Source organism: Bos indicus x Bos taurus, chromosome 11, assembly GCF_003369695.1.
Source record: "Bos indicus x Bos taurus breed Angus x Brahman F1 hybrid chromosome 11, Bos_hybrid_MaternalHap_v2.0, whole genome shotgun sequence".
NCBI classification, from domain to species: Eukaryota; Metazoa; Chordata; class Mammalia; order Artiodactyla; family Bovidae; genus Bos; species Bos indicus x Bos taurus.
The window spans coordinates 12,078,975-12,096,466 of record NC_040086.1 but is presented as its reverse complement, the minus strand read 5'-3'; the positions used below and the strand labels follow the sequence as shown (position 1 = coordinate 12,096,466).

General features: G+C 37.1%; 1 protein-coding gene and 1 long non-coding RNA gene across 3 annotated transcripts in view; one reads left to right on the top strand and one right to left on the bottom strand.

Annotated features, from left to right (window-relative positions):
• Nucleotides 1–17,492, bottom strand: part of EXOC6B (exocyst complex component 6B) — a 723,575-nt gene that overhangs the window by 178,518 nt on the left and 527,565 nt on the right. For both annotated transcript variants that reach the window (XM_027554900.1, XM_027554901.1), the window contains exon 19: nucleotides 15,470–15,611. In XM_027554900.1, coding sequence (XP_027410701.1) covers nucleotides 15,470–15,611 — 142 coding nt within the window. The remainder of the gene's footprint in view (nucleotides 1–15,469; nucleotides 15,612–17,492) is intronic.
• LOC113901052 overlaps nucleotides 1–17,492 on the top strand; it is a 104,553-nt gene that overhangs the window by 7,154 nt on the left and 79,907 nt on the right. The gene's annotated exons all lie outside the window — the stretch shown is intronic.

Here is a 17,492-nt window from a genome sequence, read left to right as displayed (position 1 = left end):
AATTGTGGGGTGCCACTCTCTCATACATATACACACACATAGAACAGAGGAAGAGAGAAAGGATAAATTTCTAAAATTTGTAATAAATTTTAGAAAAACTAGATCAGATAGATGGTTTAATTAAAATCACCTCAGAACTCAAATTAGAACTCAAATCAGAATCTGTTAACTCTTAAAATGTTACAGCAGGTGATAATGGAAAAGAAAGTTTTTTTCTTTTAAAATGTTTCATAAAAATTAGGACTTTGATCAACTTTTTGAGATGTATATAGTACTATTCCACCTAAAGGCAGTAGGTGGATGAGAATGTTACAGGCATTTTTTGTGGGCCCAAGTCTGTCAATTTTCAACAATTAAAATGATTTTTAAATATACATTGTATTTAATATGATTTCCTGGTTTACACCCTATAAAATGGCCTAATTAAAATATTTGGCAAAACTAATACAATTATGTAAAGTTTAAAAAAAAAAACAAACTCAATATTAAAAAAAAGGAAAAAAAAAAAAAATAAATAGTTTACTGGCCTCAACCCCAAAGACAGGAAGTAAGGGCCAAAGAAAATAGAAAACGTACACAACGCCTCAGCATAATCACTCGGAGACAAGTACAGTAAATGCATCAGATGTTCTTGGGAGAGTCTGGTTTAGTACAAATATTAGGATTTTAGCCTATGTGAATAAAAGGGAGGTGCAAATGCCTTGATGGAATGAGGCAGCGATGCTGAAGAAGTAACTCTTCACCTGAGGTGATGTTTGTAGTTGATATAGTTGATATAGGAAAAAGAGATGGCCAGCCGTACATACACCGTCAAGCTCAGTGGCTCATTCGTGTCCGATTCTTGGCAACCTCATGGTCTGTAGCCCACCAGGCTCCTCTGTCCATGGGATTATCCTAGCAAGAATACTGGAGTGGGTTGCTATTTTCTCCTCCAAGAGATCTTCCCGACCGAGGGACTGAACCTACTGATCCCCATCTCCTACATTGGCAGGCAGGTTCCTACCACTGAGTCACCTGGGAAGCCTCAGCCAGACACTGCTCTGGTGCTAATGGTGAGGTGAGGTCTCTGGTTTGCAATGATTAAGAAACACTGTTGTTTCAGTGGGCTCATTTCTCCAGGAAAATGTTTCTGGGTGTTTTCAAGCAAATTATGAGGACTCATGAAAATGTTCAAATAATTGTTTTTATTTATTTATTTTTAATTTTTATTATTTTTTTTAATTTTATTTTTAAACTTTACAATATTGTATTGGTTTTGCCAAATATTGAAATGAATCCGCCACAGGTATACATGTGTTCCCCATCCTGAACCCTCCTCCCTCCTCCCGCCCCATACCATCCCTCTGGGTCATCCCAGTGCACCAGCCCCAAGTATCCAGTATCATGCATCGAACCTGGACTGGCAACTTAATAATTGTTTTTAAAGTTTCTAATAGAGAAATAGTAAAAAGTCTTTGGAGATTATGAAATTGCTATAACATACTCTTTTAACTTTAAGAAAAATCTGTTTTACTGGGTCTGGAACCAGGGTTAAGTAACAGGAAAATAGCAATAACCACAATATATTTTTAAATTTCTACTTCTTTGAAATGGCATTTCTTAATCTTTCCAGTCTCTGAAACTTCCAAAGTGCAGAAGGTCTCAAAGTTAAGAAAAAATAAGTAATGAAAAACGTAGAAAAAGAAGAAAGGAGCACCAAGTTTGGAATATCACTTTAAAAAACATCTGGTCTTCTTCTTTTCAAAATCATACAGTAGAAAAATGGACTTCTGGAAGCTACCAGCTGATTTAAGTTAATTTCCTCCTACCACCTGTATCTTCCTCCCTCCAAATATCCCTTGAAACAAAGCTGGGAAGAAAAATCTAAACAATTTCAAAGAGGAATCAGTCCCTGTCCTTATTTAGAGCTGGGATAAGTACCACATTTACCAAACAGCCAAACAGAATTTAGAGTATTAAGTTTGTCACAAATAAAAAAGCTTAATTGAGTAGTATGATTCTTCACGTAGCAGGTCCTTTGTACTTCCTCATCACTTAAATGCTCACAAACAATCCAAGGTCACACTTGCTACCAGAAAAAGTATTTTGTCTCTGTTGGCCAATGTCTGGAAGCCAACAACAGGGTTTGACAGTGATGCATAACCAGGTCAGAGCAGCATGATTCATCTCCATTTTCTTGACAGGGATGGCATCCTCGCCATGGTGAGGAAGAGCAGGTTGCCTGCCTTCAGCGCTCAGGTTGGCAGCACATACTATCAAACGACTAGGCGTCTGGCAGTGGGCTCACAGAGACAATGAGTGTCTTATCTCCTGGAATTCAAGGAACTTCAGCCCATAAACCAAAATAACTGCTGAGTGGGCACTACTCACTGATCCATGTCTGGGAAAAGTCCTTCCAGAGGGTACAGGGTCCATCATCCATAGTCAAAGAGAAGTGACATGGCCCTTTAAACGGCAGTGAAACCTTCTGTTTGGGTTTTCCGTGGCTAAGAAAGGCACATCATAACAGCACAGCACCTAGCATGACAAACCTTGCTGGTGTGGGAAGACAACAGCGAGCAAAGCAGGGTTTTGTATTGCCTATTTTTGACAGAAGGAAGATATCTGCAGTTGTGTTCTTCCCACACCATTTTAGATCTAAGAATTCAAGCTCAATCCTACTTTTAAAAAGAACTAGTAAGGGCCTGGGAAGAGGGAGAGAGACAAAGCCACACAACCTGTATGTTTCTGGGGAAGCCTCTGCATAGGTTGATTGAGAGCTGTGTGACTGAGAAAGTACCTCTCAGAAAAATGGCCTCTATTTTCACCCTACAAATTCCCACTGCACTTTAGTTTTAAATTTGATTTCTTGTATAGAACATCTACAGTGTTCCAGGTCTTGCAGAGAAAACAAGGAATGAAGAGAATGAATGAAATATTGATAGCTATAACTATATTTAATACATATGCATATATAACGGCCAGCTTAATGATTTTCCCTTGCAAATGTGAGTTTCATTGCAAATATTGAGTCAAAATGAGAATGAGAAACAAGAATATAGAACAAAACTGAGAAAAAGGGAAAACAAATGATAGAATAAAGAAAGATGTGTTCTAACAAAGAGTGGCCAACTAAATCCCTGTACATTTCCAACAGAAAATGAAAGCATTTTTCTGAAGAAGAAACATAAAATATTTCTTTCTGATTCCATTAACCAGTCAATCAACCAAAAGACAAAATTCATCAGCCATGGAGCTTGTCTCACAGAACAAGTTATTGTCTCCATCACATTAAAGCAATAACAACTAATTATCCTTAGATTTTCACATGTGCAGAACACTGCAAATTATAGGAAGCAAGTTTATTTTTCTGCATACAAACTCGAAGTCTATCATCAATCTTTCCACTGTAATGTTTCTCAGATGGAAGAGGGCAGAACAGGAAAGCTTGTTTTAAAACTGCAATTTAGAAAGATGAGGCCGAGGATAGAAGCTAAGGGATCTGAAATTAATGATACTGAAACACACAAAATGTCCTTCAATAGTCTGCAACAGGAAATTTGCATCTTCAGGCATTACATATCCTCAAACAAAGGAGGCATCTATTATTTTGATATAACTTAGGAAGATGAGGTTTAAAATTTTATTGGGCTCAAACTTTCTCCATTTGTCTCTTTTCAAGCCTTATATTCTTAAGAGGGCTTAACAGGGCTTTCTTTTTAAGATTTGAAGAGGTACAATTAAAATAATTAAGATACAATTTGAAAAGTGTCTTCTGGATAAAACATAAAACCTATGCTTTAATAGGAAAGGAAGTAAATTCAAGACTTTTCACAAGAATCTCATAATATGTAATGATACCATTTGCTACAATAATTTAACATTTCTAAGATTAAAGTAAATCTTATAGAAAGCCAATTTTTAAAAATCTATTTCTCATATCAGTACTATATTAGTACTAGGTTCTAGTAAGTAAGTTCCCAAAGAAATGTAATCATACTCTTTAGACTTCTGAAATTCAGGACTGCTAACATGATTCACCACGGCAACTCTGGTTTTCCCCAAAACCACACTGACATTTCTAGGGGATACCCTGGTGGCTCAGATGGTAAAAGAATCTGCCTGCAATGAAGGAGACCACGGTTCAATCCCTGGGTCAGGAAGATCCCCTGGAGAAGAAAATGGCAACCCACTCCAGTATTCTTGCCCAGAGAAGCCCACGGACAGAGGAGCCTGGCGGGTTACATAGTTCACAGGGTCGCAAAGAGTTGGCCACAACTGAGTGACTAACACTTCCACTGTTTCATAGTGCTTTAGGTATTGACTAGACAGCTTGCTTTCTTCCTAAACTAATATTATCCAAAGTAAATAGCATAAAGTAGGCTGGGACAATCTTGTCTTAATCATACAGAAAGTTTCTTTGAGAAAAAAAACCACTGACCCTATTCCAATGGTCATTAAGTTTATAAGAACCCTTAATGGCAATCACTCAAAGCCTGCTTTCTACTTCCATATACTCTGTTCCCTGATGAACATGTTATCAAGTTCCCTGATGAACACGGTATCATACATAATATAATAAAAACTATAAGAAACCTATTTAATATTTACTGGTGCTTACAAATATGTATGTATTAGGATTTATAAAGCATTTCATTACATTATCTCATTTAATATAACAATATAAATTATAACAATTTTCCATACATATAAACATATCCACACGATCTTCCCTCCCACGATAAACTATAATATCTTAGAACTAAATAGCCCACCAGGCTCCTCTATCCATGGAATTCTCCAGGCAAGAATACTGGAGTGGTTTGCCATTTTTTTCTCCAGGGGAATCTTCCCAACCCGGTAATTGAGCCCAGGTCTCCCACATTGCAAGTGGATTCTTTACTGTCTGAGCCATCATGGAAGCCAGAACTAAATAGAAACTCAGAAACAGTCTAGCCAAGTGTTCCCATATTGGAACACTTTGGGCTTCCCAAGAAGCCCAAATTCAGATTTAATGAATTAACAAGATCATACAGCAAATCAGTGGCAAAACTGAGGTCGTAATACAACTTTCCTTCCAGGTTAATACTCTATGACAACGATAATGACACAGACAACGAGAATAGCAGCTAGCAGTTACTGAGCATTTGTTATGTATTAATTACTCAACCAACTGAACAAGTCTGTGAGATAGTATAATTGTAAATTCATTTTATAAGTAGAGAGACTGAGGTTTAGAAGAGGAATAAAATATGTCCAAACTACTAAATATAATATATAATGATAAAAATCAGAAGTGATAGAAACAGATTGATGTCAAAGGCCAATCTGTTTGCATCACCTCTGATTTTAATTATTATATATTATACAGGTGATATATCAAAAAGTGACTGTTGTTGGCAAGAACGGCTTTATAATCCATAGAAGTTGGTAGGATATGTGTACTCAAGTTGCCAATTGTCCATTCTCCTAAGAGAATATTCCTTGGGGTTCCAACTACATCCCTGTTTGTCTTGCTGTTCACATCACATGACATCCATTCCAAGCCACTTCTTACTTCTATTCCCTTCCATCGTCAGAGCTGACCAGAAAGATCCAGAAACTTGGGTAGTTGCTGAATCATTTTTATTCATTCAATAAATAAATATTAAGTAAGTACCACATGTCAGGTACTATGTAAGAGACTAAGGAGACATGCGTGAGCAGACATGATCCCTAACCTAAATGATCTATTTATCTTTTTCTGGGGTCCTATGAAATCCATGTATTCAAAATAAGCCCTCCTCTTTTTTTGAACTATTTTGAATAAATTTTTGTTTCATGCAATAAGCATAATTTAATTAAGACAGATGACTGAAGATTGACTTGGCAATCCAAAGACTTTATTTAAAAAGTAGAATATTTGGAATTTATTAACAGGTGATGGCAGGGAAAAGGGCATTAAGAATCCCTTCATTTCCTAGGATGAGAAGTTAATGGTCAGTGGAATATGGCAGCCAAGCTCAAAATTAAGGTATTATTTTGAGTCACCTGGGAACAAGTTCTCATTGAAGGTGAAGCTTTGGAGGACTAGGTTGTCCTAGAATTTAGCATTAGTTAAATTAGCTTGGTCTTGTCTGACTCTTTGAGATCTCATGGACTATAGCCCACCAGGCTCCTCTGTCCAGGGGATTTTCCAGCAAGAATACTGGCGTGGGTTGCCACTTCCTTCTCCAGGTTGTCCTGACATTGTTCAATTTAAGTAAACTGAAGAATATGAAAAGTTTTCATGTAAAAGCTTTTACTAACACTGGGCAACTTACAATGAAAATGGGGCACAAACTGCTCTTTCAAGTTATGAACTGACACACCATCTGCCTTCATACTTTCACCACATCTCCTTGAAAAATGCAAGGGTGCTAAGAGAAAGTTTGAAACCTTGATTCCTCGGTCTTCTCCAGAATGCTTTCCATTGTGTCTCCCTTGCCACAGAAGGGTAGCACTCTGCTCTGCTCTACCCCTTACTGAATATTGACCCGTGACTAGGATCTAAACACAACGTGGTCTCAAAGGTGATATGCTAAATAAGAGTAGCAGAGAATACATTCAGAAAGAAACAGAAGAGTTTTCTAAGGAATCTCTAGGGGGAAAAAAAACAACAGTGTGGATATGCATTTTTTACTACTTATTCAAGGACAACTAAACATAATTTTGAATGACAAGTTAATTACTATAAGGCATCTCACCAGAGAGGCGTGATTTAATACATGAGCTAGTAGTCACTTTGTACAGTTTGGTTAGCTGATGCAGTTTGGATTTGAAAAATATGAAAAGTGAAAGTGTTAGTTGTGCAGTCGTATCCAACTCTGCAACACCATGGACTGTAGTCTGCCAGGCTCCTCTGTCCATGGAATTCTCCAGGCAAGAATACTGGAGTGGGCAGCCATTCCCTTTTCCAGGGGATCTTTCTGACCCAAGGATCGAACCCATGTCTCTTGTACTGCAGGTGGATTCTTTACCATCTGAGCCACCAGGGAGTTTAACACTGGCGTAGTTATTCAAGATCAAAATTCCTTTTGCAAATGTAAACTTCAAAGGTTGTAAGAGAAGAATGGATGTGAGAGCTGTCACATATGGTTCCATGATGCTTCTGACCAGGGTCCTGAGGACTCACTTCTCTACTGTCTCCCTCTCACCAGGAAGAGATTGGTAAAGGGATGCCTGAAAGTTCTCAGACTCTTGTAGGGAGTCTATGGGGATAATTAACTATACAGAGGTGGACAGTCAAGGATAGCTGGACCCAAGTAACAGAAAAAACAAAAAGTGAGTACAGTTACCTCAAATGGCAGGTATTTGGGCTTAGTACTTAAAATTCAGAAAGATCACTTTATAAAGATTCTTTAGTTCAGAAGCTCCAGTTGCAAAATCATAAGCAAGCCTATTAAGGTCTGTCCCAGTAAGATTTGCTAAAACATCTCACACCTGAGTCAGAGGAGAGCCTGCTATACCACAAGGGAAACTTGTAGCCATTTGTTTTAGTAAATATATACTAAGAGATAGAAAATTCAGACTTTTCAGTACTGGGCTATTTGATCCTGACTTTGAGCTAAAACTACTTCTCTAGGAATGTAGAAAGTGATCTGATCTTTCAGTTAGAGTGGGGTTTATGGAGTTAAGTGACAAATGGTGTTCTGCCAATATTTTATACCATAATTCGCTCAGTAAAGTCATGAATCTAATCTGAAATTGTTTTATTAAGTCCTGAGTTTAGGCAGATTCTCCACATTGGTTTCTTGACCTGTAAAGCAAGGGCTATTGTGGTAAGAAGGGTGAAATACAAGGCTTTGGAGTCCTTGCTCCTTTCCAAAATAGCAAACCGAGCTCTGGTTAACTTGACCATCAAAGAGCTGGGAATTTGGCAAGATGCATACTATTAACCTTTCTGTACAAGGACTTGGTCTATTCTGTGCAAAAGGCTTATGGGCCCTGGGAAAAGATGGATTATGGCAAATTTTAAAAGATGCAATTGCTGCTGCATTTCCTCACAACCAAATGTCCCCTGGATTTGGTTTAATTGTTATATTTTTAACACACCAATCTTTCAAATAATTTAGGAACGTGAACAGATTATTAAAATATGAAAATATTTAACATTATAACTCATATAACAGTGGAAGTGGGAAAGAAAACAAAATAAAAACATATGAAAGCATATGGATAAAGAAATGACAGCTATAATAAATAAATTTTCCATGGCTGTATACAAATGATTTTATGTATAGTATCTCATTTGACTTCATAACAATACTGTGAGAAAAATATACAGGGATTATCATTTCCAGTTTACTGATGGACTCAAGAGAGGTTAGATGAGTTGCTTCATTCACTCATTCACATAATGCTTGAATTATGATGCATAAATATGCTAAAGCTTCCAAATCATCTCTATTATGGATTACTGCAACAGCCTTACAACAGATCTCTGAGGCTCCTGATAAATTGGAGAGTTCCTTTTCAAACCACATATCTAATGAATTTAGATTCATTACCCTCCTAATTAACATCAGTGGTTTCCCATTTTGTTTCAAGCCTCCAGCATGGTACTTTGTATGGAGTAGGGGCTTCACATGAATTTTTTGAATAAATGAACAAATTACTGAATTAGTGCTGTTAACAAGTAGTTGAGCCTGAATATGAACCTAGACCTCCATATTTTTAGAATATACAAAGTAAAACATTTGGAAATTCCAAAGCTGGACACAGACTGAACATCCTAGTACATGAAAGTTACAAAAGCTGAAGTTTTATCAAGGAGGTAAGCATTAGGTCATCAAGACCTGCTAGTATTCAAAATCCAGTTTCTCTGTTGGGATCCAGTGTTCCAATATCCAAAACTACATATAAGACATACAAACATATGGAGAATATAAGATGAACTCAAACAGAGAAGAAATACCGAGAGATTACTGTCAATTTTTAAAGGAAAAGGAATATTTTCTTCATATCTCCTAAGTCCTAATAATTGTCACCTTAAAGGTACTTGGTTTGACAGTCTGTCAGTAAGAAATCAACAACATTCCTAGATGGTGGTATCCAAAGCAGTAGGTACCATCTCTAGTAAACATCTGAGCTAACTAATTGATTTCTTGCAAAAGCATAAGCTAAGAATTAGAAAATTATCAGTTCTGGATGATAACTTTCCAAATAAATATGGAAGCTTGACAGACAGCTACAAAAAAGCACAACATAAATCAAATAAAAGGGCATCTCCAAACCTAACTGATTCACAAACTACAGAAACTGCAAAGGACCTTCTGAGAGTTGCTGGATGTTTATTAACTGCTGTTAATAAACAGCAGTTTATTAATTGCTGACAATGATAACAATAGGAGAAGTTATTCCTTACTGCATATTTAATATTTTGCCAGTAATGAAATAAACTCTTTCATGCATTATCTCATTTAATTCTGAACCCATTCCTGTAATATTAGGTACTATTATTGTACCTATTTCATAAATGGAGCTGTAAGAGGTTAATTTATACACAATCACACTAAAAAGAAGTAGTGACTTGAATCCATCTGATTGAGCTGACTCTAAAATTTGAGTTCTTAATGACTACACTATACTAATTGATTATCTCATGCTTGTATGCATACAATTCATCTAAGTATTTGAATCTAACAAAGTGGCAGGCCAGGCCTCAGAGTCAAACACTAAAGATACATTCACATTCTATCTTGTCCAAAGTTTTATTTAAGACCTATACACAGTTCTTCCAAGGACTCACAGACAATAGCAAAAATACCTCACGTACACACCACTGGGTAGAAAGATGTAAGTGTTAATTATCTTGTCATTTGGAGTTGCTTTAATACGCCTCTGTATAGTTATGTGAATCTTATGTATCATTTCTTTAAGATTTTTTATAGACCACTGAGCATCTAAAGAAGAAAATGAGGGGGATGGTATAGCAAAAGACATAGAATTCTTTCTTTTAAATTAAAATAAATGTCCATGAAAAGTTTTTTGACAGACAAATTAATGCCAATCAGAAATGAAACATTAAATTCTAAATCAATGAACCTTAGAGGCTCCTCAATATACGGAGAAAAAATTTCAGTGGTAATAGGGTTATTAGAGGCACTGTCACGCTTTACAAATGTTAGCTTCAAGCTGATCCCAATTACAAAAGGCTATTACAGATACTGAATGGCTTTTCAGATAAGACACTGGCCCCTGGAACTCCTTTTGCAAAATTAACAAACTATTTGCACAGTTTCCAACTTTTCATTAAATGGTCTCTCTTCCTCAATATTAACTGAAATATGGCTCTCTACTAAGGATACCAATTCACCTATAAATTGTCTAAAGTAGAAACTGTTCATTCTTCCATATAAAATAAATTTCCGAATTGGGCTATAAGATGGGCCTTTTCCTTATTCTCTCAGTGCTCCTCCTCCTCAAGGTTAATATATTTTAGCTTATCACCCTTCATCCCTCTTTACCTTTTAGCTCTATCAAAAATGCAGTCACAAGTCATTCCCAATAATTCAGATTTTCCTATTCAACCAATGGTACTGGTTGTTTATTTAAATTATATTCAGAGTATATCCTGCAAAATGCCAGGCTGGACGAAGCTCAAGCTGGAATCAAAAAGATTGCTGGGAGAAACAACAACAACCTCAGATACGCACATGATACCACTCTAATGGCAGAAAGTGAAGAAGAACTAAAGAGTCTCTTGATGAGGGTGAAAGAGGAGAGTGAAAAAGCTGGCTTGAAACTCAACATTAAAAAAAACGAAGATCATGGCATCCAGTCCTACCACTTCATGGCAAGTAGAAGAAGAAAAAGTGGAAGCAGTGACAGACTCTATTTCTGTGGGCTCCAAAATCACTGTGGATGGTGACTGCAGCCATAAAATTAAAAGACATTTGCTCCTTGGAAGGAAAGCTATCACAAACCTAGACAGTGTATTAAAAAGCATAGACATCACTTTGCTGACAAGTCTGCATAGTCAAAGCTATGGTGTTTCCAGTTGTCATGTATGGCTGTGAGAACTGGACCATGAAGAACTGATGCTTTTGAACTGTGGTGTTGAAGACGCGAGAGTCCCTTGGACAGCAAGGTGATCAAACCAGTCAATCCTAAAGGAAAGCAACCCTGAATATTCATTGAAGGACTGATGGTAAAGCTGAAGCTCCAATACTTTGGCCATTTGATTCAAAGAACCAACTTGTTGGAAAAGATCTTAATGCTGGGAAAGATTGAAGGCAAAAAGGAGAAAAGGGTAATAGAGGATGAAATGGTTAGATAGCATCATTGGACTCAATGGACATAAAGCTGAGCAAACTCTAGAAAAAATTCTATAGCTGCTGGATGCTATCGGAGAAGGCAAAGGCACCCCACTCCAGTACTCTTTTGCTTGGAAAATCCCATGGACAGAGGAGCCTGGAAGGCTGCAGTCCATGGGGTCGCTAAGAGTTGGACACGACTGAGTGACTTCACTTTCACTTTTCACTTTTGTGCACTGGAGGAGGAAATGGCAACCCACTCCAGTGTTCTTGCCTGGAGAATCCCAGGGATGACAGAGCTTGGTGGGCTGCCATCTATGGGGTCGCACAGAGTTGGACACGACTGAAGTGACTTAGCATAGCATAGGATAGCATGAGAAGAAACTACCCAAGGCTGGGCAAAGAATTATAAGAAAGAAATGACGGAATAATTTGTGGAGTTCTTATATAGCCAGGCATACTTTGGGTTTCCACCAGCCAGAGTTGAAATATCTTCATATACTTGGGGTAATGAGGTAGAATATTTCAAAGGGCATTGCTTTAGATTTGGGGTTAAATCTGACTGAGACAAAAGGTTGCTCTAGACCTAATATAAATGAAAAACAAATCTCAAAAGGATCCAACCAGTAATGCAATTCTAGGTCAGAACAAAATCTAGCACTATTTGAAGGAGTACAACAAAACACAGTAGCAACAGCATACAGTTTTATATGTCATATACCAGAGTTCCTCCATGTGGTCTGTCCACATGAGCTGGTTTAGGCTTCCTCACAGCATGGACACCTCAGGGTAGAGGGACTTGATATACAGCAGCTAAGAACGTGGAGGCTGCATTGTCTTTTATGATCCAGCCACAAAAGCCACTTTTGCCACATTCTGTGGGTTACAATCAAGTCACAAGCTTGCTCAGATTCAAGAGAAGGGGAATTAGATGTTGATTATTTTTTCAATTAAATAATTTTGAACATGCATACAATACTGCACACTTCCCTCTAACAGACGTCAATTCTTAGTAGTGTCAAGATTCTACAAATGATGTGAGGAAAGAGATACTGTGGTTTACATCTTTGAACAATGTTATCTTCACTGCAGAGCTGGGGTGACAGACAGGTAGTATAATTTCCTTCCAACTTGAAAAACCAACTTTTAAATGTGGTGATCTTCTGGTGACAATTTTTTTCAACGTCCATATTTGAAAATGTCTATATTTTACCTTTATCTTTGAAGGATATTTTTCACAAGAAAAAGAATTTTTGAGTTAAGATTAACAGACTTTTTCTTTCAGTATTGTAAAGATGTCCTTCTACTGCTTTCTGGATTGCACTGTTTCTAATTCTTATCATTGTTCTTTTTTACGTAATGTGTATTTTCTTCTGCTTTGAAGACTTTCTCTTTTATTGCTATTTTTAGGGACCATAATGTGCCTGGGCGTGGCTATACGTTTATCTTGCTAAAAATTTGTTAAGCTTTTTAAATCAGTGAGTTAACACTTTTTTTAATCAAATCTGGAAAAGATTTCAGCTATAGTCATTCCACCTTTTCCTTTATATTATTGACTATATTCTGTTTTCTAAAGGCCCTGCCCACTATTTTCAACATTTGTATAATCAATGGGTCTATTTCTATTTGTCATTTTTTCTTGTTATAGGTCATATTTCCCTACATATTTGTTTGTCATATTTTAGGGTTTTTTAAATTTTTTAATGTTTATCTTATTTTTTTGGTCTCAGTGGGTCTTCATGGCTGCACACAGGCTTTCTCCACTTGCAGAGAGCGGGGGCTCATCTGCAGCTGCAGTGAGCGGGCTTCTCATCGCAGTGGCTCCTCTTGTGCACGGGCTCTAGGCACACAGGCTCAGCAGTTGCAGCCTGCTGGTTCTAGGGCGCATGGGCTTCATCAGTCATAGTTTACAGACTTTAGTTGCTCAGCGGAATATGGAATCTTCCTGGACCAGGAACTGAACCTGTGTTTCCTACACTGGCAGGTGGATTCTTATCCACTGTACCACCAGGGAAATCCCAAATTTTAGTTTTTTGATGTGAAATTATAGATGCTAGATGGTGGGAATCTGAAAACATTTTCATGTTCCTCTTCCTTCAAAGACTCTTGAATGTTTTGGCAGGCAGTTATTTTACTGGTGGATTACCTTCATCTTGTCAAGTCTTGTTATTAGGCTTTATTAGGGTGGATCAAGATTAGCTCTTACTCCAGAGCTTGAAAAGTATTCTTAATGCCTAACTTTTAAGGGTATTACTGAATGCACAATATGTTAGGGTGGTCTTTCCATTCTGGTTGGTCAGAATTCCAGAGCTTCCTAGCACTCTGTGACATCTGGCATTCCTATTCAGCTCATAACTCCTTAGTGGCTATTCTCTGCTAAGCCTCCCAGAGTTTTACACCACACATGGCAACTTAGTTTTTGATCAAAGACTCAAGGGATCTCCAATGCATATTTCTAGAGCTATTTCTCTAAACAACTCCTTGCTCTATGGTACCTTGGTCCATAAACCTAAGCTAAGGTGTCTCAACAGTTCTATATGCCAATCTCTGGGTATTTTCCTATGTAAAACACAGCTTTTTATAGGGGTTCTACTTTTCTGTGCTGTGTCTGGATAGTGCCCTTAGACAGAAAACAAGAGCAAATGTCAAGGTTACCTTGTGCACTTCCCCTTTGAAGGATCATAGTCGTGTGCTGTCTGCTGTCTAATGCATGAAAAAGGTTGCTTCATACAGTTAATCCAGTTTTAGAGCTGTTTATGGCAAAAGGGTGACTTTGATAGCTGTTACACCATGATGCTGGAACTGGAAGTCTTATTTAATTAACTAAAAATAGCATAGCCTTAATTTCTAGCCATCAAAAGTCAACCAAGAGGTGGAATTCCCAGGCAGTCCAGTGGTCAGGACTCCACGCTTCCACTGCAGGGAACCCAGGTGCAATACCTGGTTGGAGAACTAAGATCCTGTGGTTGCGTGGTACATTAAAAAAAAAAATGTCCACAAAAGGAAACCAATTAGCAGTAGAAAAATAAAAAGGTGAGGCAGAAGTATTAGTACACTTATGTAATTTTTCACTATTTTAATTTTTCTAGAAACAGAAGTTTCCAGAAGTCATATCATTTTAGTTCATTTTCATTTCTCACCGATGGCACAGTGAGATGTGCACTGATGGCACACACTTTTCATCCCTTCCTTCTTTGCTAACCAAAGCCTGATTTCATGTTTAATTCCAAGTAGATGATTCATGATAAATGAACTATGTCAGGAATGATGCTCCTCTTTCACTCTGCCAGATACTCAATCCCCCAGCCTCCCTGAGAGCTGGAGGTGATCATACACCTATACACCTATATATATATACATATTTTGCATGTAATGAATAATTTATTTATTTATGAAACTAGATTAGAATCTGGACTGTGATAAATCTACTAATTACACACGAAAATAAGACTCATTCACTTCTTCAATATTATACAACTATATTTTGATCAACGAGACATACAGGAAAGTTTGTTAGGGGTTTACTGAAAAGATTTTAATTTTTTAAATAAAAAAGACTAGGTGATCTTGGCACCTTTTTTGTCCATTGAATGTGAGTCCTTTCTGACTATAATATAGATGAGAAGGAAAATTCTATATTCCTAAGTGTGACAGAGGAGAGGGAACAAAAGAGCCTGGGTCCTTGATGACATCACTGAACAACTAAATTAGTACAGCAACCCACGGTCTCTGAGAAAATCAAAACCTATTTAACTACTCTGCCTAAGGTTTTCTGTTTCGACCTGTCATAGAAAGCATTTCTGACTGATAAATGCATACTCCATTTATTCTTTAGACTAAGAAGAGTTTGCACATAAGATGAAAAAATAATTTTAAATTACAAGATAAAAAGCAAATGGTTGAGAACTGCATTCTTTTGAAGTCTATGAACTAATCAGGTTTCCTTTGCTGTGTATGAAATGCATGTCTGCCTTGTATTCCCCCTAGACTTCCATGCAGCCAGGGGTCTTTTTCCTATATGTGGGCCTATGCACTTTTGGGTGTTCAAATTAGCTTGCTGACAGAGTCTTACTTTTAGACCTACAAATTATTTCTGTCACTTAGGTATTTTTTGACTCCATTAGGACCAAAACCCCACAGACCTAAAGCTTTTTTCCTGCAGTAGTGAGCAGGCAGGTAAAACAAACAAACAAAGAGATGGTTTCCTGTCTTACGTTCACATTCTCTGACATCCAGGTTGAACTGCTGTAATGCTCCCAAGGTGAGCTGCCTTACTTCAGCTTCCAGCAAAAGTTGCATCAAAGATGTGGCTAAATGCTTGCAAGCTGACATACATGCTGTCTGGGCCACCTTTCCCTGAAATACAAGAAAGCAAATCATAAGGTTGATGGATTAAAATGAAATTCCAACAAAAATTAAAATCATTTATTTTTCAATTAGGAATTTCTTTAAAGGTTTTCTCCATCATGATAACCCTTCCTTTCAAATAATTTTGAAATTAATAGCACCTGATGGCAAACATCTTAAATATTAGCTCCATCACCATTTAGTTATGTCACTATAATACTCAGCTAAAATTCATAAATCCCAGCTCTTCATTCACAAAATGTTTTTTCCCCTAAATCAACAATAGATAAACAATACTCAAAATCTTAATTAAACTGAGAAGGAATGTTTCCAGAGAGAATAAATTTCAGCAATCCCTTCAAAACTACTGTAGTTCTTAAAGAGCAAATGAAAACAATTTCCTAACTTATCTAGAAACCAAAGTGTTTACTACTTTATGATTTAACACATATAAAATGCTTGAGGCTGGTGCACTGGGACGACCCAGAGGGAGGGTATGAGGAGGGAGGAGGGAGGAGGGCTCAGGATGGGGAACACAGATATACCTGTGGCGGATTCATTTCGATATTTGGCAAAACTAATACAATATTGTAAAGTTTAAAAATAAAATAAAATTAAAAAAATAAAAAATAAAAAAATAAATGAAAAGAATGGTTTAAAACAAAAGAGTTTTCTGAAAAAATTAATAAAAGGGTAAATTTTCTCAGAAAATAAGCACTGAAGTTTATAAGCACATACTCTAAGCTAATTTTTAAAACACTGATATCAAAATTAGTAATTTGCTATTTCTTTGAAAGATTCATTTTTACACTAGTGAATTATATTTTAGTCCCAGGTCTGAGTTATACAGTATGGAGGACATATCCATTTCTTCCCCAGATGTATATTCATTTTATTTCTGCTATTTATCATCTGGTCTGAAAAGCCTGATAAGTTTTTAAAAGTCTGACTCCTCATATTACTCAGTGGATCCTTCTTTTGTGAAATAATGAAGTATTTTAGTCATACAGAAAAATATATATAATTTTATGACGAGCACACATATCCACTAAACATTAGAAATATAGTCAACAGCCCTATGCTGCTGCTGCTGCTAGGTCGCTTCAGTCGTGTCCGACTCTGTGTGACCCCATAGATGGCAGCCCACCAGGCTGCCCCGTCCCTGGGATTCTCTAGGCAAGAACACTGGAGTGAGTTGCCATTTCCTTCTCCAATGAATGAAAGTGAAAAGTGAAATTGAAGTCTCTCAGTCATGTCCAACTCTTAGCGACCCCATGGACTGCAGCCTACCTCCTCCATCCATGGGATTTTCCAGGCAAGAGTACTGTAGTGGGGTGCCATCGCCTTCTCCCAACAGCCCTATATGGCCTCCTTAAATCATTTTCTTCCCTCTCCCCAGAGGTGACCATTTCTTACTTTAAGTATACCATTTGTATTATAAAAACACTATATGACAAGTATATAATAAAAAACAACATCTTATTTTATGTATTTGGAACTTTCTATTACTACACAGGATATCCTTCTACAACTTGCTCTCAATGTTATGAATGTGAATTTTTTTTTTTAATGAAATACATGTGGTTGTAGTTTATTCCTTTAATTATTCCACAGTATCCCATTTTAGGACTATACCATAATTCATTTGTCCATTTTTCTGTTGTTGATGGTTTATGGGGTTTTTTTTTTCCTATTATACCAGATTCTGACTATAGTTTTCATATGTGTGTATATATATATATATATATATTTTTTTTTTTTTTTTTTGCCACATGTTTCTCTGGGCCAGGGCCTTCTACAAAAGTTGTTGCTGTTGTCTAGCCACTAAATTACATCTGACTCTTTTGCGACCTCATGGACTACAGCCCTCCAGACTTCTCTGTCCATGGG